Below are 24,188 nucleotides of genomic sequence, written 5' to 3'. Positions count from 1 at the left end.
GGGGGTTGAAAATGGTAAATGCATTTATACTTTACAAGAAAAAATATTTACTGACTTTTCCCTAAATGTCACAGAAATCTTTGCAACTACTCGTAAGTTATCTTGACACAAACTATTATAAATAACATTTAAAGCTTAGAATTTCAATACTGGGTTGCTGCTTATGTAAATTTGTTAGAAGAGTTGACAATTTCCTTTAAACCTCTGACTGATCTAATTGTTTTGCTTTGCTATGAAAGGGGGAGTGTTAAGTTCTCCTCCCCTCTGCAATAAAAACAGTGGAAACAATTCCACAGCTTTCTGTCTTTTTTTTATATCAGCTGCTGTGTTCCTGACAGCAGGATTAATTGCCCATCTAAGATTGACAGCAGTACCTGACAGGGTAAACTACAGATTTAACTGTCTATGATATGTCATGCAGGTGGAGACTAACTTCTCTGCAAAGTATGTGAGAAGTTGAGTTTAAAAAAAAAGTAGTTGGGCTTTCCCTTCATTTGACTTCAATGCAAGGAAATAAAAGTTTAAAAAACTGCAAGCAAATTTCTGGTACATACATAATGCTGGAACCATATTGTAGGGAGAAAAGAAACCCAACAATCGAGTTAAACTGTATGAGATGTAGTTTGATCTAATCAGTAGTAGTGTGGGGGGGGTGTACTTGCTGTTTTTAAATGGACTGTTACGGCCATGTTTATATTGTTTGCCTGGAATAGGCTGATTTAAAGATAAATAGCACATATATTTTCCACACCTACTTTTAAGTTTTAAAAGCTGATAATGTTTAACATTTTAAAGTATTTCTGATTTTTTTTTGTTACTGAGGATCGCTAGTCTATGACGAATAAAGGCTTATTGCTTTGGGAACACTACCTGGGTTTCATGATTTTTGGAAATTATTGTGACTGAGCTCATCAACATAGTTTTAAGAGTCCTAATTTTTCTGACCCCCCCCCCACTTGCGTGCTGGTGAGGTTGGAACTAGACAGATTCCTATGCTTGTTCATTTTTTTTTCATATTGCATACATATATACATAGATAAATTACATTCTTAATGTAGTAGATTTGTTAAAAAAATAAAAAAGTTCAGCTGTCCTATAGCAACAGTTATTTTCAGCATGCTATAAACTACAGCTAGCATTCTAGGAGTGTTACTTGATTTGATGCCTGAAGTGCTAAGAAATGTGGAGGGCACTTCCCTAGTGTTTTGTATATCATACTACATCCCGGTTGCAAGAAACATTGGATTGACAACACCATTCCTTGGCAGTAGGAAACATGAAGCAGACAGACTGCATTTATCTTGTTTGTATTGATAACGCTGTGGAAAAATGAGGTGGCATTTTAAAAGACTAGCTTCAGACAGTGGGATGAAGAATATAATTGCGTGCATGGACCAAAATCTTGGGGGACAGAAGGAGTGAGATGCCTACGTTCAGTTACCTGACTTGAAGTGTGCTGCAGAGTGTCATGATATACTAGCATGTCAGAAACTCTGATGGGCAAGAGTGGACTTAGCAGGAATATGGCAAAACGTACTAGAAAGCAATCCCAGGTTTGTGAACTGTAAACTACTGAAAGTGCTGATGTGTCGTTTTTGTACGTTCTTCTTGCTAAACATACTTTTTTTTCCCTGATATGCAGAGAATCAATAGCATTGGGTACTACAGATTTCACAGAAGAAGATATTGAACGAATAGTTGAAGAACTTGGAAAGGAATTTAAAGGAAATGCATATCATTTAATGCATAAAAACTGCAATCATTTTTCTTCATCGTTATCAGAGGTATGTATATTTGTTGCTAGTTTTCTTGTCATTGTAAATGACTGCCAAGAAGGCTCCATCATATTTTCAAGCAGTATATGAAAGGACAGCAAGTAGAAAAAAGTATAAGGAGTACTAAACCATCGCATGTTCCATCATTAAAGAAATTGAGAAAGCTTGCAGTTTTTAGTTAGTGTATGGGCCACTTTTAGAAGCATCTTTGTTTTTGCAACTCGAGTATTGTACAAGGGTTGTTCAATGCCTTTATGGCCCTGAAGCAGTCTTCAGCCCACTCTCTTCCTTCCCCTTCCTTTACTCCCACTACACCACACAAGAGGATTTCTGAGATTTCTTCAGATGACTAGGATTCTTCTGGGGATGAATCTCTGGCTTATTCAGCCCATATTTCTTCTCCTCTGGGATATGCTTCCCCAGAAGAAGAATCAAATGGGACAGATTCCCCTGGTGTGGACTTCTCCTTTGGGAAATTAATTGTTAAAATGAGAGAATTTTTCAAATGGGATTGTTCTCAGGTGTCAGAAATCCAAAAAAAGGTGGTATGACCTGCTGCAGATAGAATCTCCTTCCCTGTCTGCCATTCCTCCAGTTCTGCCAGCTTTCCTGGATGCTTTTTCTGCATCCTCCAGGCAGATTCTCAACCTCCTGGTCCCAAAAGGCCAGACAGGTTTTATAAGGTACCTGATGATGCAAGATTTCTGTTTAAATGCCCCTATGCAGACCCTACAACAATCTCAGTATCTGCTGACAAGACCTCTAAGATGTTGCTTTCTACTTCTATGCTCGCTTCTGACAAGGAGAGCAAAGTTATGGAGGGACTAGGGAAGAAAGTTTAAACATCGGCCACCTTGGCATTCAGAGCCATGAATTACCAGACTGATATGGCCAAATACTCCTTGGCCATCCTCTCTGATGCTGGTAAACGTCTATCAAAGCTCCCTGACTCTCCGACTAAGGCACAGCTCTCTTCCATCCTTAATTCCTCTGCTCAGGTTACACAGCATTACATAAAGTGCAGTTATGATGCTGTGGAGGCATCAGCTAGGGTTGGCAGTATCTGTATCTGGCCTCAGGAGATATTCCTGGTGTAAACTCCAGCCTGTGCCTGATGACATTAAGGCAAAACTCATGGACACCCCCTTGGACAATAAGGCTCTGTTTGGTACTTCTGCTGCAGAACTCTTTAAATCGTTACAGGAACAGGGCAAGGAGCTGCAAAACTTTTAGCATATTTTTGTTTCCCCGGTCCCTAGGTTTCAGAGGAACTATTCTACCAAGACGCCCTTTGTTAGGAAGCTTTCCATGCTCCAGTTTTCGAAGGACAAAAGAGATTCTAGGAAGCAATTTCCCTCTAAATCTGCTTCCTCAACTCCTGCATCTCAGAAACAGCCCTTTCAGGCGAAGCCAGGTATCCTGCAATTACCTGCCTCCTGATGCTCAAATCCCTCTCTCCCTCTGACTTTCCCTCTCAGCTTGGAAATAGATTACTCAGAACTCGTGCGTCCTATCCATCATCCTTCAAGGATCCTTTATGGTATGAAGACTCCTCCTTCATTCAGGAGTATTCCAAAACCTCCAAGGTAACAACTGAAAACCTTTCCCCAATTCATTTTCACTCCTCTCCCAAGGCACCATTCAACAGGTACCACCTTCCCAAGTAGGGAGCGAGTTCTACTTGAGGATGTTCCTGGTTCCCAGGAAGGATGGCCCCTGGAGAACCATTCTAGATCTATCCCATCTAAACACTTTCCTCAAAGTTCCCACCTTTCGCATGTTAACTTTTATCAACTCTTCTACCTCTCATCCTTCCTCAAGCATTTAAGGTGTCCTTGGACATCAACGATGCCTATCTGCACATCCCCATTCATCCTCTGTTCAGGAAGTAGCTTTGCTTTGCTATTGCTTCCTCTCATTTTCAATTCTGTGCCTTCCCCTTTGGGTTGTCTGTGGCCCCAAGGGGGCTTCAGAAAGTGCTTAGCTCCTGTCATAGCCTTCTGCAGACTACAGGGCATACAAATTTTACCATACCTGGAAAACCTCTTCTCCAGGCTCAGACAGCAGATATTCTGCAGGAGAATCTTCTCTTTACAGTGTCACTTCTGGAGGGTCTGTGTTTCACAGTCAATTACCAAAAATCTTCCTTGGTTCCTTCCCAAGACCGCATCTTCCTTGGATGCAGGATACAATCAGACAGGATGCTAGCCTTCCTTCCCCCAGAAAAGGTCCTGTCCCTCACTTCCTACTTCCAGGCTCTGTTACCCCTGTCCCTGACTGCCAAGGAGTTTCTTTGCCTTTTGGGATTCATGGCATCAACTGTTCCCATGCTGCCACTAGTCAAGTTGCACATGAGGAAGTCCAGTGTTTCCTGAGAACAGTATGGATGAAACACTTCCATTCTCTGACGTTTGTCATTCCCTTCCTTCCCTGCCTAAAACAGGAGCTCTACTGGTGGATCCAGCAGGTTTCAAGGAACCCAGGCTTAACATTGCAAGTGCCTCTTTCCACCTAGGAGCTGTACACGAATGCTTTGGACCTGGGTTGGGGAGCAACCTTAGCCTCTTGGAGGGTCAGGGGTGTATGGTCCCCCCCTCTGAGGAAGGGAGCACATCGATATAAAGGAGATGAGAACATTAATTTTCACTCTTTAAATCTTCAAACCCTTTCTTCTTCTAGAAGCCTTAAAATGGTTTACAGATAATAAGACTGCCCCCTGATATGTCAACAAATAAGGAGGGACAAGGTCTTACTGCGTATGCAGACTGGCTCTGCAAGCCTGGGAGTTAGCTTCCCAGAGTCAGCTCACCCTCTAGGCGGTTTACATACTCTCGTCTCAAAATGTGGCAGACACATTGAGCAGATCCATGACTCAGTCCCATGAATGGATGTTACACAGGGATGTGTTTCTAGACATGGTTCATTAGTGGGGTACACCTCAGATAGATCTCTTCGCCTCCCCCATTAACAAGCAACTTCCCAAATATTGTGTCAGAGTTCCATATCCCCTGGCATGGACGGTGGGTGCCCTGTCTTTCTCTTGGAAGGGGATGTTTCTATATGCATTCCACTCCTCCAAAAGATCCTGCTGAAGATTCAACAGGAACAGTCAAAAATCTTGCTGGTGACTCCCTTTTGGCCAAGAGAGCATGGTTTCCCCCTTCTTCTGCATTTAGCCAAGGGCATTCACCACAAGTTACCCCACAAGATGGACCTACTTACACAGGACAAGGGAATCTCTCACACCCACAGATGTCAGCCCTACAACTGACCCTGTTGGTGATAGGGTTTTGATCCCCTTCAGACACCTTTTCTCTGAGGATGTGCTGCAAGTTCTGCAAGAGGCCTGAAAACACAATACTAGGAAATCCTATATTTCCAAATGGAAAAGGTTTTCCACCTGGTGTCTTTCAAAGGATTTACAACCACTAATGGTGGATGTTCCAGTGTTTTTCCTATCCAGTTCCTCCTCCTTTGGGATCTTAACTTTGTCCTAAAAAAACTTAGCCCAATTTGAGCCAGCAAGTACTTCCTTACATCATTGCACCTGGAAAACAGTTCTCCTAGTGGCTTTTACTTCTACTAGATGAGTATCTGAACTACAGGCACTGATGTCTTCTTCTCCCTTCACAGTTTTCTATAAGGGTAGGGTTTCTTTAAGCACTAATCCTTCCTTTATGCCTAAGGTGGTGAATGAGTTGTCCCTCAATCAGTCCATCAAGCTTCCCACCCTTTTCCCGTATCCTCGGTCCTTCACTGAGAGGATCTTACACACACTGGGTGTTCACAGGCAACTCAGATGTTACATGGTCAAAACCAAGCCAATCAGAAAATCTGACTGCCTTTGTGCCCCATCACCCAAGGGTCCTGGGTAAGCCTGTTTCCAAGCAGAACATTTCCACTTGGATCTTCAGAACCATTTCCTTTTGCTGTGTATGTCATGGGAAGTCTCTTTCCTCACTGGTCAGGGCTCATTCCACTAGAGCCATATCTTCCTGTGATGCCTTTTTCAAGGGTTTAGACACTTACTCCTTCTTGGAAGCAGCTGCTTGGTCTTCAGTACATACCTTCACAAAATGCAACAAGATAAATGATATTTCCATGTCCAGAGCTGCCTTTACTATGGCTGTTTTGCAGGGGTTTGTGGAGTGTGTTACTGCCCCTCCGCCCATTTCTTCCTTTGCATGAGCTGTGGTATTCTCCCTCATGTTATGAGTACTGCAACATATAACTAGAAGGACATGGAATAATTATGTAAAATCTTACCATAACCATAAATGTCCTTCTCTTCTATATGTTGCAGTATTATTTCCCACCCTGCCTTCCCCCTGATGCTTGCCTGGTTACTAGTGGCATGTTTCCTCACCTGCTTTCAGGCTGGTGCACTTCTTGCGGCATTCAGTTCCGAGGATTCGTACATGCCGATGTCCAGTTTATACCCAGTGTAGTTTTATGACCAACGTAGGATCTGTACTATGTGTGATGTTGCACACATACCCTACAGTAGCGTTAGACTTTTGTGTACTGGCCGGGTGTACAAGTCAGCTGTCGAGAGATTCCCACGTTATGAATACTGCAATATGTAGAAGAGAAGGACGTCTGTGGTTATGGTAAGATTTTACACAACTATTCTGTCTCTTCAAATTGTTCGGTTTATGTTGTAGAAGAGATTTAGATTTCTTTAGCAGGTGTTTGTCCCCATTGGACTTTACTGTGCAGTAGGTGTGAAACGATGGAGTCTGAGATTGTGTACATGAGGCAGAAATGATACTTCACTTGCCTGTATGACACTGAAAAAAGGGACAAGGCTTTGAAACGGTCTGCATAGTTTTCATGATCTAGGCCCTTTATTTTCTAAGCAAAAACATTCTGTATGTGTTCAGTTTGTGTCATATGTTTGGATGTGTACATTGTGAAGGGACAGTTGCACTCAGTGTTGATGAGTGTGGAGTACAATGCACAGATCTCATCCATGGACCTGGATGCTATATCCTTAGTGCTAGACTGTGATTTCATCAATGCAAATGCCTTAGACCAGTTGGCTGACAAACCCCACAAGAGGTGGAAATATCGGTGTTAACCAGCATGAGTAACCACTGCACTATCCCTACAGCATCATCATCCCTGGTAAAATCCGACCACAAAGCAGTCACTTTTGAAGTCACCGTCTCCCCAGACCCCCCTCCAACTAGGGTCAAACAAAAATCTTCTCCAAAGCTGATTACAACCTCCTGAGGGAAGGTTTAAGCAGCTTCACAGCCCCCTCCCCTTCCACAGAAACTGGCACATATGTCCAAACGTACACCAAAATACTATGAGTATTTATATAGCTGCATGGAATCAGGAATACCAGACATGACAAAATCCTCCTCCTCCTCAAGGAAGAGTAAACCTATCTGATGGGCATCTACAATAAATAAACTCTATAATAAAAGAAAGAATTTGCTGTCTAGGACCAAGAAGGAGCAGGTGTCTAATTGGAAGCAGTCAATCTCTCCTTAGCCTGAATGAGCAAATAAGACCACTAGTGAAATCCTCCATAGCAAACTTAGAGTCCAAACTGACCACATCTACTAAAGACGATCATAAGGCTTTCTTCACATATATCCACAATCTCAAGGGAAGCACCCAGATCTGCTCAGACCTGGTGGTCAAAAACACCACATACACAAACCCTGTAGATGTAGACTATCTGCTAGCAGACAGGTTCAGTGAAAACTCATTCCTCTGTTCCCCCCCCCAATCAGTAAAACAGAACATTCCCAGTACCTGCCCCCCTCCCCTTATCTCTAGGGAGCAAGTCATCACTGTCCTCTCAAAGGCAAAAAATACAGCTTCCATGGGACCCGATAACATCCCAGGTTGCATCCTATGAACTCAGGCAGGAACTTGCAGCACCATATTCAGCCAAAGCCTGAGTACCGGCGTCATCCCAGGTGAGTGGAGGACAGCTACTGTCATCCCTCTTCACAAAGGTGGAACTTCTAGACCCATCAGCCTAACTAGCCTGATCTGCAAGGCCATGGAGCGGATTTTCATGGACCTCATTAACAAGGACATTGGCAACCTCCAGACACTTGATTCCACACAGTTTGTTTTTTTTCAAGGGGAGGTCATGCCTGTTAAATTTGGTAGAATTCTTTGAGACAGTCACCAAGGCCATAGATGAGGGGAAAATGGTGCACACCGCCTACTTTGACCTGGCCAAGGCCTTCAGTACTTTTCCCACTCGGGTATAATAGAGAAATTCTCTCAACTAGGCATCGATCCATATGTTACCAGATGGGTAGCAAACTGGCTCACTGATATAACCCCACCTAGTCAAAGTAGGGGAAGCCACCTCAAGTAGTAGACCCGTAGCAAGCAGTGTACCCCAGGGATTGGTCTTGGGGCCTCTGCTGTTTGGGATGTACTTCTCAGAGGTGCAGCCCAAATCTAGTGGGCTATGGCTGACCACGTTTGCAGATCACTGCAACCTGGGTGCTGTCATCAATTCCCGTAGTAATGTTGACATCCTCCAAGAGGGTCTCACCCAAACAAATGACTGGTGCCAGAAACATGGCCTCAGACTGAATGCCAAAAAATGCATCATCCCTTTTGGGGAGAATGACGTCCCTGCAAATTATCACATTGATAGTAAGGCACTAAGCATGCAATCAGTCGTGAGGGACTTGGGAACCAAGGTTGATAGCAAACTGACTTTTGACAACCATATTGCCTCTGTTGTATGGAAAGATTTCTACATGGCCCACCTCATTAGTAAGGGTATCTCAACCAGGGACTTCCCTTATAAGACCGATTTATTGAGTACAATGCCCCTTTCAGCATGTACCTCACAAAGCACATGCAGCAGCTGGAGAGACCTCAGACATTCCTCACCTAGAGAATCCAGGGCCTCAAATGTCTACCCTACACAGATAGGCTAAAAGCCCTGTCCCTCTATTCAGTCTCCTACAGACTCCTCAGAGGTGACTTCTGTCTGGCATAAAAAGCAGTCTCAGGCCCCGCCCTGATGGGACAGCTGCATATCTGCAAGTCAAGCTCCACTTGAGTAACCCGCACACAAGACCTCAACCTGGTCTGTGACATCAGTAAGACTTGTTGGCGGGACAGATTTGTGTCCCAGAGACTCCCAGTTTTGTGGAATAGACTCCTCTCCACATAAAGCAGAGTACCTCATTAAACCTTTTAAAGTGCAACCTGGATAACTGGATGGGGAACAGAAAATACACCCCTGGGATTTCACCTATATCCCTGCTGGACAGTGGCATAGAGTGCTGACTTGTTGGAACATGGGCTAAATTCTTGGCTAGGCTTGTAAGGGCCTCAGGGCCAATGACCTAGTAATTTCCTATGTTCTTACAATAGTGGATACCTGGTGACAGAAGGACTGTTTTGTGTCTACATAGGTTACCAGGTCCTTAACTGCTGGATCAATTTTCAAGGTTATGTTGTCAATGTTACAGTTACAGGACCTTCTTGCCGGAGGATGCTGTTTATACATTTAGTTCATGGGTTTGACAGCAGCAACTGGTTTGGGAGGGGCCCACCTGGAGGATCTTGGTGTCCTTTGGGGAGTTTATGATGGCACCAAGTTTCCAGTAATCTGCAAACTTGATCAACCATGAACACTTAACAGTAGCTTTGACCTTCAAGAAGTAAATGCCAGGTCTATCAGGGCCTACAGTTAACTGTAAATTTAGCAAGAGTTTTTTGCATCCTGAGAATTGTGTTTATTTTTACATGCAATGATTTTTTTTTTCTTTTAATTTAGTTTGTTTATGTTTGGGTTTCACCATAGGGATTTATTTTTGAATTTGTTGCATTTACTTTAGAGTTGGACAGGTGCATCTATGCAGCTATTCATATGTGGATAGAATGTAGCAAGAAAGGAGATTTAATGTGGTTGTGTGTGGTACTGGCAACCTGCTTGCTATTCGTAGTGTCTGTGTGTGAAATGTTTGCCTGCAGTAGCATTGAATAACTGCATCTTTCAGGCACTTTATCAGTTTGAGTAGTTAGGTGATTGTCGGTAAACATGAGACAATTGCTACATTGTCTTAGGATACACATTTCAACCAGGCTGGCCACTGAGACATTTGGAAGTACAAATCCATAGATGTTCATGTTTCACTGATGGCTGTAATAACATGAGATTTCCTTGCAGTGTGGGCTAAAGGGTAACACCTGTGAGATTTGCAGTGTGTAATGTCTGTGCAAGGCTTTGTATTTGTTCTTGCATGAGCTGGCAACATTTTGAAGACCATTTTGAAATGAAAAAGCCGAAGTTAATAAATGTTATTTTTCAAGTCTGAAAAAAATGACTGTTTAGAAGTTATTGTCCAATTTTTACATGTTTAGAGTGTGCTGTGTTATATGTTTATTAGAAGATGTCATAAAAGGAAACTGTAATAAGTTATGTTTAAAGAAGAATATTTTAGATTTATTTTATAAGCAATAGAAAAGTACACACACAAACACGACAGAATAAAGCCGCCACCACGTAAAAATGAATGTATTTAATTGTAAAACTGGTCAGCGTTTTTCTATATAAAATAGCTTCTTCAGACCAAAAGTGAGAACATACAACATCCAGATTTAAATAGAATTACATCACTACCTGTTACACAACTAATCAATTATAGGAATCGCATATTTAAAGATACAGATACCTGATTTCTATAAAACCTGAAACAAAAGGCATACTTGTAAGAGATGCATAAAAAAGAAAAAAATCTAAAAAATAAGAACATCATATAAGTGTGCAGGAATTACTTCTTCCTCAAACCCCTAGATCTTAAAACTGGGAGTAGAGGGATATGTTCATTAAATCCATGGCCCTTATGAGAGTATAGTGAAATTATCCATCTAATCCCCCTTAACTCAGTCGCATTTTCTATATTCTCCATTCTAATGTCAGTCCCCACATCTATAGCTATAAACTTAAAAGTGTGATTAGCTCCAAATGTATTAAAATGCTTTGCTAGGGTATTAACCACGTTCCCCTTACATATACAGTAAAGATGGTCTCTGACACTTTTTTTTAAACTTGCAGTTTGTTTAGCTAACAAAAAATGAAGAACATACCCCACAAAAAGTGAGGTACACCACATTGATGGTATTGCAATCTACTGATGCCGAAAAATGATGCTCCCTCCCCATATCAGGATGAATAAATGTTCCATCAGTACTTAGAAAGTCATCAAAATTACACTTTCTGCATCTATTGGGTATCTAAACCAAAATGCCTATTTTGGTGCCTTTTCAGGTAACAAAGTAGCCTTTTCAAATTCTTCTTCTTCTTGTAATAAAAAGTAGGGCACCCCCCACCTATCTCAGATATAGTGGAATCTGTGCGTAAAATATGCCAGTTTTTAGAAACGATGTTCCTAAGTGCATTTGTATCACTACTAAAATTGAGGGAACTCTCACTGTGGTGCTGACCCTAGTACTCCTAACATTACCTTCTATTGGTGTAGCAAAGAAAGGCTTTAGCCCCATCATCCTTAGCATACTTGCTTCCTTAATACCCTTCTCTATTTCTTCAGTTTTGTACCCCCTCTTCATAAAATCACTGTGTAGAACACACATACTGTTCTTGAAATCAATTTCACCAACGTGGAGTTGTGATGCCCTCATGGCTGGTCCGTTAATAACATTTCGAAATATGTGTGAGGGGTACATACTATTCTGATGTACATAAGCAGGATGATAACACTCCTTTCTAAACAGACTAGTCGAAGGCTTATTGTCCTGAGTCTTAAACACCTTTATATCAAGAAAGTCAGTCTCACACAGTGATGACTTCATAGTAAACTCCAAAAATGAAGTTGTACTATGTAAATTTTCTAGGAATTCATGCAAACCTTGTACAGTACCACACCATATCAGAAAGAGGTCCTCCACAAACCTTCTAAAGAAGGGAGTACATATACTCCACCATTCCGATTTCATAAATCGTGTCCCCCACCATGCTAGAACTGCATTGGCGTAGCTATTGGCACACAGGGTGCCTATAGCTACGCCAGAACACTGATGAAAAAATTGTTCATTAAAATCAAAAAAATTATGTTCCAGCATCATCTCAAGTAAATAACTAATCAGCTTAGTACGAGCATGGTTGTAGTACTATAGTGTGATAAAAAGTTTTTTACCATCATGATTCCTTGTTCATTTGGAATTACTGTGAAAAATGATCTGATGTCTCAGTCACTAATGTACATCCCTCAACATATAAACTACTCTTGCTAAACATGTATAGGTCATTCATAAATGCTCTGTGTCCCTCAGTACATAATTCTGCCCATCTAATGTGGGATGTAACAACTTTTCAACATCAACAGTGTTTGGCTCAGTGAGCCACCCTGCCCCTGCAGCAATGGGTCTAAAAGGGGGAATGGATTCTTATGAATCTTAGGTGATCCTTGGAAACACGGAACCGGTGGTGTTTCTATAACAAAAATACTTATAAAAATCTTCAGATGTTAAGTTGTCAAACTCGCCTTCATTCTTGCTGGATGGGTTCGGAGCCAATCCTCGGCTCCAACTCGGCACTTGCTAAGCTCGAGAGCTAATTTTACCAGCTCGAGGCAACCCTATATCCCATGATGCAAGGCGTGACTACCCAGATCTTGTTTGCCGCTTCGCGAAGAGGTCTTCTTTTACCAGCTCAGGTAGTGTTTTTGTGATTTAACTTTCTACAGTTAAAAATCTTCCCTTTTTCCAGCCTTTTTTTTTCTCAGTATTAGAGTTAGTCTTTCTATAGCTATCTCCTTAACCCTATACTCCCTCAACCTAATAGGTTTAGTTATTTTCCCCTTCAGGCCTTAAGCCTCCCTTTCCTTAATTCCTGTCAGGGTGTTTGAGTGTTGTACTTAGTCCCCCCCCCCCCTTCTTCAGTTAACTGTGTGGGTGAACTTTGTGTGTGTGTTTGTGCACTGGGCATAATTATGTCCAAAGAATCAAAGGTCTCAGGCTTCAAGAGGTGTGGCTCGTGCTGTCAGAAGATGTCTCTGACAGACGGTCACACTTCTTGCGTGTACTGCCTGGGACCTCTACACCTGCAGGACTCCTGTGCCATTTGTCATTCTTTTAGCCACAGAGTCCTGCAGGAACGTAGGAATAAATTAATCTTACGAGGCTTATTGAAGCCGGAGAGCTCCCCGACCAAGACCGGGTCGGGGAAGCCCTCTAAGCCACCTAAACCCCAGGCTTTGAGTTCGAAGCCTTCGGCTGTGGCTCCGACTCCTTCGGAGTCTAGGTCGGCTCCGGCCAGAGCTGATCTTTCTCTCTTAGAGGTGGTGGTATCGGTGCCGGCTGGCTCCGATACACCTGCATCGAAGTCGATGTCGGCTCTGGCTGGAGCCGACATTTCCATGTCCCAGACTGGATCCGATAAGTTATCGGCTCCGACTGGAACCGAGGGGTCTTCGGCTCCGATGGCTCCGACTAGGAAGAGATCTCGGTCTCATTCCCTGGAGTCGATTTGCTCGGCTCCGGGATCTCTGCATTCGGAGCGGAGCCATCGGAGCCGATCTTCTAGGTCTTCCAGGCTCTCTGACCACGACTTGGAGAGAGTGGTAAGCAGATTGCTGAAATCACAGGTACTGGCCCAGATGCTCCATAGCCCGTCTCAGCAGACGACCGCTATCACTCACCCCCCTGAATTTCCTCCTTCGACTCTCCTCCAGAGTTCGGAGCCGGAGCTTCTCGAAACCTTGACTGTTGGTGCGTCGGAGCCGATGCCACCCCTTTCGGCTCCTTCGTCTTCTACTCCAATTTCCTCCATGACACCTTCCATGGAGGGATCCGGTCGTCGTGACTCCCGCATCGGCTCCGAGGGGGCGAGTGGCATCGGACCCTTGTCTGGCCCCGTTCTCCCTCTCGGAGCTTTGGCCTTGGTGAGTTCGACACCAACATCGGCCTCGGAGCCTTCTCTTTCAGCGGGGCCAGGAGTTCCTGTTTCTTCGGAGCGGAGCTCTCTGGCCTCCCTGGAAGGGGAGTCTTTGAGGTGATGAGGAGTGTTCTAGCCCCTCAGCTGAGTCAACAGTCTGTTCCATTAGCTCCCCCCTCCTCGGTGCCTGCTGATATCTCTTCCCACTCTCTTGCTCCTGGACCCAGAGATCCATCGCCCCAGGTTTCCCCACTGGGAAGAACTTCCTCTTCCGAGGTTTCTCCTGATCCTTTGGGGGAACCCCCGTGTAAGAGGACGTGCAAGAGGAAGCACATAGACTCCCCTGAGTCTACAACATCTGATACTGACTTAGATGAGTCGGAGGGATCCCCAAGGTCCCCCTCTGAGGATGTCTCCTTTCCAGACATCTTGGAACTCCTTAAACAGAGGGGGAACTGGCCTTCCATTAACCCCTCCGAGGATGAGTCAGTATACCTGGAGGCTTTTGGATCTCAACCTTCCACCTCCAGGGTGTCTCCGCCTTTCGACCCTCTCATGGAAGTGGTGGCTCGAAAGGCGTGGGCGGCCCCGGATTCTGTGGAACCAGTCCCTAGGAGGCCATCTAAATTTATCACGGCCCCGGTAGACAAGCAGTTTCTCACCAAGGGTGTCCCTGTTGATGCCATCGTGGTGGCAGCTGCCACCAAGAAGGAACTTGCCGATCCTTCTGTACCTGTCCATCCTCCTAACAAGGAGTCTAGGACCATGGATAGGTATGGTAAGCGGACTTTTTCCTCAGCGACCTTCACTATGCGCTCGCTGAATTATCTCTGTCACTTTACCCGGCTTCAGAGAGATATTCTCAAGGAACTAGGTGAGGTAGTACAGGATGCCGGGGCTCAAGAAAAAATTACCTCGCAGCTGGGAATCCTAAATTCCTTAAACTCCTCCATGCGGCTCATTTCTTATGCGGCCGATGGAGCGAGTAGAGCCGCAGGCACAGGAGTGGCCCTTAGGCGTCAGTCCTGGATGCAGCTTTGCAACTTCGCAGATCCCTTTAAGGCGTCCTTCACAAATACTCCCTTCGACGGTTCGGCTTTGTTTGGACCTCAGGTGAAGGAAACATTGACCAGATGCGAGCAGGACGGCAAGACTCTTTCTGCCGTAGGAGTCCGTTTCTCCACCTCTTCAAGACCTTATCCTAAAGGTCAGAAGGGAGGGAAGATGTGGTTCCGTAAATCTCAGGGAGTCACGCCGGACGCACGTGGTCAGTTTACCCCCAGAGGCAGAGGGGGTAATAACAATAGATGCCGCCCTAGGGGCAGAGGGGGTCTGCAGAATCAGGGTAGCAGAGAGCCTCTCCCTGACAAACCCTTCCAGCATCCCTGAGGTGTTGCCCGACTGTCCACCCTTGGAGGCAGTCGGGGGAAGATTGTCGCTGTACCCAATAGCCTGGCTTTCCCTTTCTCAAGACATTTGGGTACAGTCGATCATATCCGAGGGTTACAAGATTCCCTTCGAAAACTATCCTGTTCCTCAGAAGGTATCCCTCCCAGATGTTGCACCCGGTCTAAGGGAGTTCTCAAAGCTGGAGGTATCAAAACTTCTAGCAAAAAGAGCCATCCAGCCAGTTCCAGCAGACCAAATAGGATCCGGGATCTACTTGAGATTCTTTTTGGTCCCCAAAAAAACGGGAGATTAGAGACCAATTCTAGACCTCAGCAGACTAAACAAGTTTGTCAAGAAGGCAAGATTCCGGATGGTCACGCTTCAGTCCATTTTACTCTTTTTGGGCAAGGACAACTGGATGTGCTCGGTAGACCTTCAGGATGCGTACTATCACATAAAAATTCACAGGCGCTCCAGAAGGTTTCTCCGCTTTCGGCTGGGGACCAGTCATTTTCAATTCAGAGCCCTGCCCTTTGGTCTCACTACAGCCCCCAGAGTGTTCACCAAATGCATGGCAGCGGTCACGGCTCACCTGAGACATCAAGGATTCCAGGTGTTTCCATATCTAGACGACTGGCTCCTCACGGCCACCACCAGGCATCAACTTCTCCAGGCCAGGGACTACACTCTTCATGTGTGCAGCCAGTTAGGAATTTCCATAAACTTCGAAAAGTCCTCCTTGTTACCTTGCCAGTCTATTACCTTTATAGGCGCAGAACTAGACACTGTTGGGATGTCAGCAAGACTCGCAGATCAAAGACTTCTGGACATCCAAAAATATGTTCAGATCATCCTACTCAGCAAAAAGATCAGGGCCAGGTTTGTCCTGAAGGTGCTAGGACTTATGGCGGCTGCCATCGTACTTCTTCCTTTGGCTCGCTTCCATATGCGGCTACTGCAATGGATGTTATTCACCCAGTGGTCCTTCCAGCAGCTTCCCATGTGCCACGAGATCATCGTGACACAATCTTGGAAGAGTCACCTGACCTGGTGGATTTCTTCCCCTCAAGTCCTCCAGGGCAGACCGTTTGTTCCCCCGGCCCCGGTTGCCACAGTCACATCGGATGCCTCCCTGATCGGGTGGGGGGGGCATTATCAGGGCAGGATGGTCCATGGCACTTGGCAACCCTTCGAATACCATCTGCACATAAATGTCCTAGAGATGAGAGCAGTGCTTTTAACGTTGCAAGCCCTCAACGACTTTCTTCCTTTAGGAACTATTGCAGTTCAGACGGACAACATGTCCGTAGTATGGTACATCAACAAACAGGGTGGGACCAAGTCCTATCCACTGTGTCGAGAAGCTCTCAGACTTTGGCAGTGGGCAATCTCCTCTCATCGGTTTCTGATAGCAACGCACATCCCCGGGAAATCCAACTTCATTGCAGACAGATTGAGCAGAGCTATTCTCATGCCTCACGAGTGGTCTCTCAAACAATCAGTAGTGGAGGAGATTTTTCAGAAGTGGGGCTTCCCTTGCTGCGACCTTTTTGCTACACCCCAAAACAGCAAATGCCCAGACGACTTCTCCCTCTTTCCACTCCCAGGCCAACCCCCCAGAGACGCTCTAACCCAGGTTTGGCCCCGGGGACGACTTTGTTTTTCCTCCATTCCCCTTGATACCTCAAGTCATTCAGAAAGCTACCGTTTTGAGAGCCAAGTTGATTCTCATTGCCCCTTACTGGCCTCGACAAATTTGGTTCCCGTTCCTTCATCGCCATCTATTGGTACAGCCTTGGCGTCTGGACCCAGTTCCAGATCTTTTGACCCACCAGTCGGGTCATCTGCACCAGGCCATTCGCTCTCTCAACCTCACCGCTTGGTTGCTCCACTTCCTTCACTAGCCAGGCTTCCTATGATTTCTAATCCTGTACGGGATATCATAGTAGCTTCTCTAAAGTCCTCTACCAGAAAGATTTATGCTAGTAAGTGGCAGCGTTTTTCCTTCTGGGCAAAGTCCAGGGACATAGACCCCTTTACTGCCCCAGTTCAGTCAGTTTTGGACTTCTTAGCTGAGATTTTTCAGTCGAGTTCTTCTTCTTCGACAGTCAAAGTCCAGCTGGCAGCAATCTCAAATTTTCATGTTGGCTTAGCGGACCAGAACATAATGTCTCACAAGCTTTGTAAAGCCTTTCTCAGGGGTATCTTTCTACTAAAGCCCCCAATTAAAGATCCTCCTCCGCAATGGGACCTGAATTTAGTGCTGACATCCCTAATTCTTCCCCCCTTCGAACCGGCTGCTACATGCTCTTTAAAATTTCTCTGGTGGCTATTACTTCAGCTAGGGGAGTGTCTGAACTTCATGCTCTCTGTGTTCGACCTCCCTACTTGGTTTTCCACAAGGATAGAGTATCTCTAAGAACAAATCCATCCTTTTTGCCCAAGGTAGCTTCCCAGACGAATCTTAACCAGTCTATTGATCTTCCAGTATTTTTCCCAAATTATTCGGACAGAGTGGAACAGAAACTGCATTATTTGGATGTTCATCGCCAGCTCAGATACTACTTGGATAGAACTAAACAATTCAGAAAATCTGATCAGCTTTTTCTTTCTTATGCAGAAAACAGAAAAGGTCTCCAAGGTGACCTTATCGAAATAGCTCTCTTCCACTATTTCCCATGTTTATCTCCTTAGGGGCAAAGAATTGCCGTCTAAACCTAAGGCACATTCTACTAGAGGCCTAGCCACATCTACAGCCTTTCAGGCTAGGCTACCTATTGACACCATTTGTGCAGCAGCCACTTGGGCCACGCCTTATACCTTTGTCTCACATTACAAATTGGACTTGGCCTCCAGAGACAGAGCTAGGTTTGGTTCCACAGTTCTCAAGAGTCTGTTCCATTGAGCCACCCAGGATAAGAGGTGCTAGGGACGCGGTCCCATCCAGCAAGAATAAAGGCGAGTTTGACAACTTAACATTAAGAAGTTATGTACCTACCATAACGTTCCATGTTAGTTGTCTTCTCTCGCCTTCTTTCTTGCGTCCCTCCCTCCTTTCCCCCTAGCCTGGACAGACCTTGAAGTTGTACTCTTCTCTGGGGACGAGTTTATTCTTCCTATGGACTCCAGTTGTGAGTGGTCACTAGTTTTACTAGTTCCCCTGTGTTGTGTTTACACATTTGGTTACTTTCTTCTCCTTCTGTTGGAAGAAGATAATGGGCATATTTCTATAGCTACCAAACGAGATCTGGGTAGTCATGCCTTGCATCATGGGATATAGGGTTGCCTCGAGCTGGTAAAATTAGCTCTCGAGCTTAGCAAGTGCCGAGTCGGAGCAGAGGATCGGCTCCGAACCCATCCAGCAAGAAAGAAGGCGAGAGAAGACAACTAACATGGAACGTTATGGTAGGTACATAACTTCTTATTATTGCCCGTCAATCCAAGTATTGTACAATGAAGCCCTAAAATTGGATATCGTACTTTCAATGTCAGTTTGAGAAGTATTAATATATGTGCTAACATCACTCAACATGTCTGTTATCATTTTAAAATAATAATCAGAATTCATAATTAAACCACTTTCAACTGCTGATCTAAAAGCTATTGAGTCATCATTCAATTGGTTCAGTGGCTGACGCTCTGCAAAAGTCAAATTATTAAAACCATATTTTCTGGTATCAAAAATAAATCAGAAAAATCTCATTCACATAACTTCAAAAACATTTAAAACTAGGTAGTTTTATAGGTATAAAAGTAGGATGTTTAAAAGTTATAGCATTAGAGTCACTACTTTCACTTTTGTATATCAGTTTCAACATAAGTTGTCTGTCAAAAAGCCGTAAGTCAGTAACATTGTCTGCATGATCAGCTCTATTGGCCAGAATAAAAGTCAATCCTCTATTAAGTGCATAATATTCAATATCAGAAAGTACCTTGTTGGAAATATTCCACACTAATGTCCATTTTGTACTGTCCAAATTCTCTTTATGGTCATGTTGTCCATTCCTTCATTCTGATGTTTCCACTTCCCTTGAGCTCTGCTCCTGGACAGACTTCTGGTTCTCATATCCTTTGTCTTTATCAGTAGGGTAGAGAAAAAAAATGCTCCGCCAAAGTCACCATCATTATTGTTAACTTCCACCTATATATCTCCCAATAAAAGTGGGGTTCTATCCATTTTCAGGAACTTCACCAACCTTTCATTAATTGAACTCATTACCAGTCTATGTGGGTTACAGTCAAGCTCCATATTCTCAGTGTAACCTTTTGACATGCTCCAATGGGCTTAATCAAACAGGAAAAAGCAAAGAAAGCCCAAAGAATTAACCGTGTGGTGTGAAATAAATCCAAGATAAGCGATAGAAAAGTGCACACACACATACACATACACACACACACACACACACACACACACACACACACACACACACACACACACGTGCGCGCTCGCAGAAACACAACAGAGTAAAACAAGCACCACGTAAAAATGCTTTGCTAGGCCATTAACTACAGTCTCCTTACATAATGTGGTTAAGGCCCTAACAAAGCATGTTAATACATTTGGCGCTAACCACACATAAATATATAGCTATAGATTTGGTGGGGACTGATAGTAGAATGGGAGATATAGAAAATGAGACTGAGTTAAGGGAGATTAAATGGATAACAGTCTCATAAGGGCCATGGATTAAATGAACATATCCCTCTGCCCAGTTTTAAAATCTAGGGTTTGAGGAAGAAGTCATTTCTGCACACTTGTATGATACTCCTATTTTTCAGTTTTCTTTTTTATATATCTCTTAGAGGTATGTTTTTTGTTTCATTGTTTATAGAAATCGGGTACCTGTATCTTTAAATATGTGATTCCTATGATTGGGTAGTTGTGTAACGGGTAGTGATGTAAATCTGTTTAAATGTGGATGTTGCATATTTTCACTTTTGGTCTGAAGATGCTATTTTATGTAGTGAAAGTGCTTACCAGTTTTACTATTAAATATATTCATTTTTACGTGGTGGTGGTTTTACTCAGTCGTTTTTCTGTGTGTGTGTGTGTTTCTGTGTGTGCTTTTCTATCGCTTATCTTGGATTTATTTGACATCACACAGTTAATTCTTTGGGCTTTCTTTGCTTGCTTTGCTGTTTTCAGATTTATTTATAAGATGAGATATATTCACTTTTGACTGGAGTTTCTCAAGCAGATTGTTTAGCTTTGCACATATGTTCTTAACCTTAACTGACCAAGATGTAGCAGTGAGGTAAGTCAATACTGTATTAACATTATAGGGGAAAAAATGTGTTTGTCCCTGTAGTAACATGACAAACTAGACTGAACTGTGCAAAGGGCTGTATTTGTTTAATGTAGCCATTAATCCATTTAACTCTTACAGAAGTATCAAAAGATCTGTCTGCTAAAGGATCCTGTTAAGTTAGTATAGCCATGTTTTCTTGTGCATATTAAGGTTGTGTGCTTAATAATAACTGGAAAACTTGGTTGTTTTAGAGTATTTGTTGGCTTCAAGATAGTAATGGTGATTATAACATGAATAAAGAATTGACTGAGAAATGTCATGAATGTGGTAAAGAAGTTCAGGTAGAGGCAGACCACAGACCCTTGCAAAGATTATTCAGAAAGTTTAGGAACCTTTGAGCTTGCTGAGGTTATTACTTGATCTACAGAAATAACATCTCAGAGAAATACTAATTCTGAATTGAGACGTAAGGTCAGCAAACAGGCGGACCCTGTTTTTACAAAATCTCACGAAGCCTACACTGATATAGAGACTGTGTTTTATATAGCATATATTATGAACAGAAGTGGGTTAAAAAATTAAAAACACGGCTGGTGCACAAGTCACAGGATAAAAAAGTGCCCAGTCCTGTTAGGTGCACTAGTGCCAGGACTGGAAGAAATGACAGTTCGGAATCCTGAATACGTGGAACATTCCTATAATGGGGATAGGCAAGGTTCAGGGGGAGGTTGGCCTCCCTGTTGTGGAAGGAGCAGTAGTCCACAAAAAACAGAAAAACTGGCAGGCCAAAAAAGAGCCATAAAGATGAAAGAGTGGACTTTTGAGGATAAGAAAGAAATTATGTATTTTTACTATTATGCAGGAAGCCCAGAAATTCTCTATAGAAGATATTCAAAAAGATTGAAAGAAATTAGAGGAAAGAAAAATACTTGCACTAAAAAAAAAACTGTCAAAAGTTTCAAATGCAAATTTGTGTTCATTAATGCTACAGATTCATGAAAAACATTATATAGACCAAGAAACCTTGGGCCATTTGGGAAAAAAAGACTGAGGAAATGCGGAAACATAAAGAACAAAACGTAGAGATTTTTGAAAGTTTAAAAAAAAAACATGGACATGGGAAAAAGAGAGATCTGATATGGTACAATATTTATGCAAATTAGAAAGCCAAACTAAGCAATACAAAAAAAGCAGCTTCCAAGATATTTGAAGAGAAATACAGGCAAAGGCACCCAGATATGGAAAAATTCACAATACAAAAAATATGAACACAAGATTAGCAAAGTATACGTTAAACAAATAGAAGCTGAAGTCATGGAATATGTGCAAAGTGAAGGATTTAGTGTAGAAAGTCTTAACACAGGTTATGTCACAGCAGGATGGAACAATGAGTCCCCAAAGTAGAGAGAAACAGTTGGAGCAGGAAACATCTAAAGAATAAATATGGACATAGGAAAAAAAAGAGAGATTTAATATGGTGCAATATTTATGCAAAGGAGAAAGCAAAACTAATCAATACAAAAAGCACCAAAGATATTTGAAGAGAAGTACAAGTAAAGGCATCCTGATATGAAAAATTTTACAATACAAAAAATAAGAACACAAAGGTGGAACATAGAAAAGAAGATTAGTAATGGAGAAGTTAAAGAAACAGAAACTGAGGTTATGGATTACCTACAAAGTGAAGGATTTAGTATGGAAAATCAAACTCTGATAACATCACAGCATTATGGAACAATGAGTTCTCAAATTAAGGAGGAACAGGAAGCATCTGATCATTTGCCACATGAAGATATTCTGGAGCATTTAGTAGGAAACCAGTACAAAAGTTCAGTTGAAGTTGCACAGCAAGGGGAGGGAGCAGGAAACGGTGGCAACTCTGACATAGTCATTGTTGTGGAGTGATAGGCCAGGTGGTTCCCATATAAAAGAGCAACAGATGAAGCAAAAAAAGAATGTCACATGTTCTGGAACTTTCTGTAGAATGCCTAAGTGAAACTGAGAATAAAGAATATGCCCTCAGTTTAGAAGAAAAAGATCTGAGGGAAGAGTTGCTTGATTTAATAGAAATGGATAGACATATTACAATCAATGAAAGAAATAGATTACAGAAAGTCAGTAAGACCCTAGAATGTTAGAAGTCTGATTAAAAAAAATGAACACAGTAATGAAGACAGTTTGATGTAAATTAATGTGGTATAACAGAAGTAAATAGGCTGTATTACAGTGCAGCTAAATTAATAACAGATAGTTGTCTTACCACAAAAATAGAGGGCAGTAAGGGAAAGGAAGGAATGAAATAAAATCCCATCATGGAAGTATTGAATAAAGAAAACTTGTAAAACAAGTAAGACAAGAAGTATCACTGTTAGTGTTTAGAAGTGGGAACAGATCGTCAAAAGTACTTGGATATGATAAAATACAGGTAGTATAACAGACCACGATCTATTGTGCAGTGTTGCAAATAATAAACTAAAGATACCAGCACAGGCAGAAAAAATTAGAAGATAGGCAGATGAAGGAGAAGTTGTAAATAAGCAGGTCAGCGCTGACCCAAAACAATTCTGTAGAGAATTGGAAAACAAAGCAAAAGGAATAGAAACACAACCAAAAAAAGAAGAAATGGACACATTTTGTAGAAATAATTGTGGAGAACCTGTGGAAGATTCTGAATGGATAGAAGTAGTAAAAGAAACAGCAAGAAGTTCAAATGTACAGGATGTAAGATGGGAAGAAGTAACTGCCGTAGAAATTTAAACAAATTTAAGAAAAGTTCCTAACTATAAATCCTTAAGCCTGGATGCACAACCTGCCTTCTGGCTAAAAGTATTAACATCTTTACATGAAGATTTAGCCCCAAGTTAGAACTACATATATCCGCACCCCAAACAGATACCAACCTGGTTAACAACAGGAAAAATGATGGATGGTCCCTCTTAAGTATGAACCTGCAAGCTGTCCTAAAAAACTGTAGACCAATAAGATGCCTCATGGTGATGTATAAACTATGTACTGGAATTGAGGCTGACAAGAGTGTATACTCATTTACAAGAAAACTCTATCATGGCAATAGAACAAAAGGGTAACAAAAGAGAGTCATATGGAACAAAGGATCATTTGTTGTTAAACAAAGTCATAATGGAGAATTATAAAAAGGGAAGAATCTAAGTATGGTCTAGATAGATTACAAAAAAAGCATTTGACAGCATTCCCCAATCACGGATAAAGGAGTGCTTACAGACGTATGATTCAACTTACATTGATTAATTACATTACCGTGAACATGAAACAGTGACAAACCACTTTGCAGCTAAGCCATGATAAAGGACAAATGATTATCCCAAGGAGTAAAAATTCGAAGGGGAATATTCAAGGGTGACTCTGTCACTGCTGCTCTTTTATTTTTCCCTTAACCTATTAAGCAGTCTACTTAACAGATTAGGTCATGGATACAGTTTGGCTCCTAGACAACAACAAAGTGTAAAGACTTCTAATCTGTTTGTGGATAATTTAAAACTGTATAATTCATCAGATAAGGAGCTGAAAGCACAACTGTTAGTGGTCAAAACTTTTTTGAATGTTTGATTTTGATAAATGTGCAAAAGCAACATTTAAAGTAGGAAAGCTGCAGCGTAAAGAAAATGAGTCTGGGACAGGAATGTAATGTAAAGGAACATGAGCAGGAGGGAGTGTGTAAATATTTGGCAATTGATGAATGATCAAGAATAAAACATGAACAGATTGGAACAAATCTCAATAAATAATATGTTAGAAGACTAAAATTAGTACTGAAAACAGCTCTGACATCTAGAAACAAAGTCCAAGCTATAAACCAGTTTGCTGTTCCTGTTCTAACTTACAATTTTGAGGTGATAGACTAAC

The 24,188-nt window shown here is 42.5% G+C and overlaps 1 protein-coding gene across 1 annotated transcript in view; it reads left to right on the top strand.

The window, feature by feature from the left end:
• DESI2 (desumoylating isopeptidase 2) overlaps nucleotides 1–24,188 on the top strand; it is a 1,042,498-nt gene that overhangs the window by 998,953 nt on the left and 19,357 nt on the right. Inside the window, exon 4 of the mRNA XM_044058147.1 lies at nucleotides 1,643–1,784. Coding sequence (XP_043914082.1) covers nucleotides 1,643–1,784 — 142 coding nt within the window. The remainder of the gene's footprint in view (nucleotides 1–1,642; nucleotides 1,785–24,188) is intronic.

This window comes from Protopterus annectens, chromosome 1.part2 (genome assembly GCF_019279795.1).
Source record: "Protopterus annectens isolate FY-2018-M chromosome 1.part2, PAN1.0, whole genome shotgun sequence".
Classification (NCBI taxonomy): domain Eukaryota; kingdom Metazoa; phylum Chordata; order Ceratodontiformes; family Protopteridae; genus Protopterus; species Protopterus annectens.
Note: the sequence above shows the minus strand (reverse complement) of the source record. Positions and strands in the feature narration are given on the sequence as shown.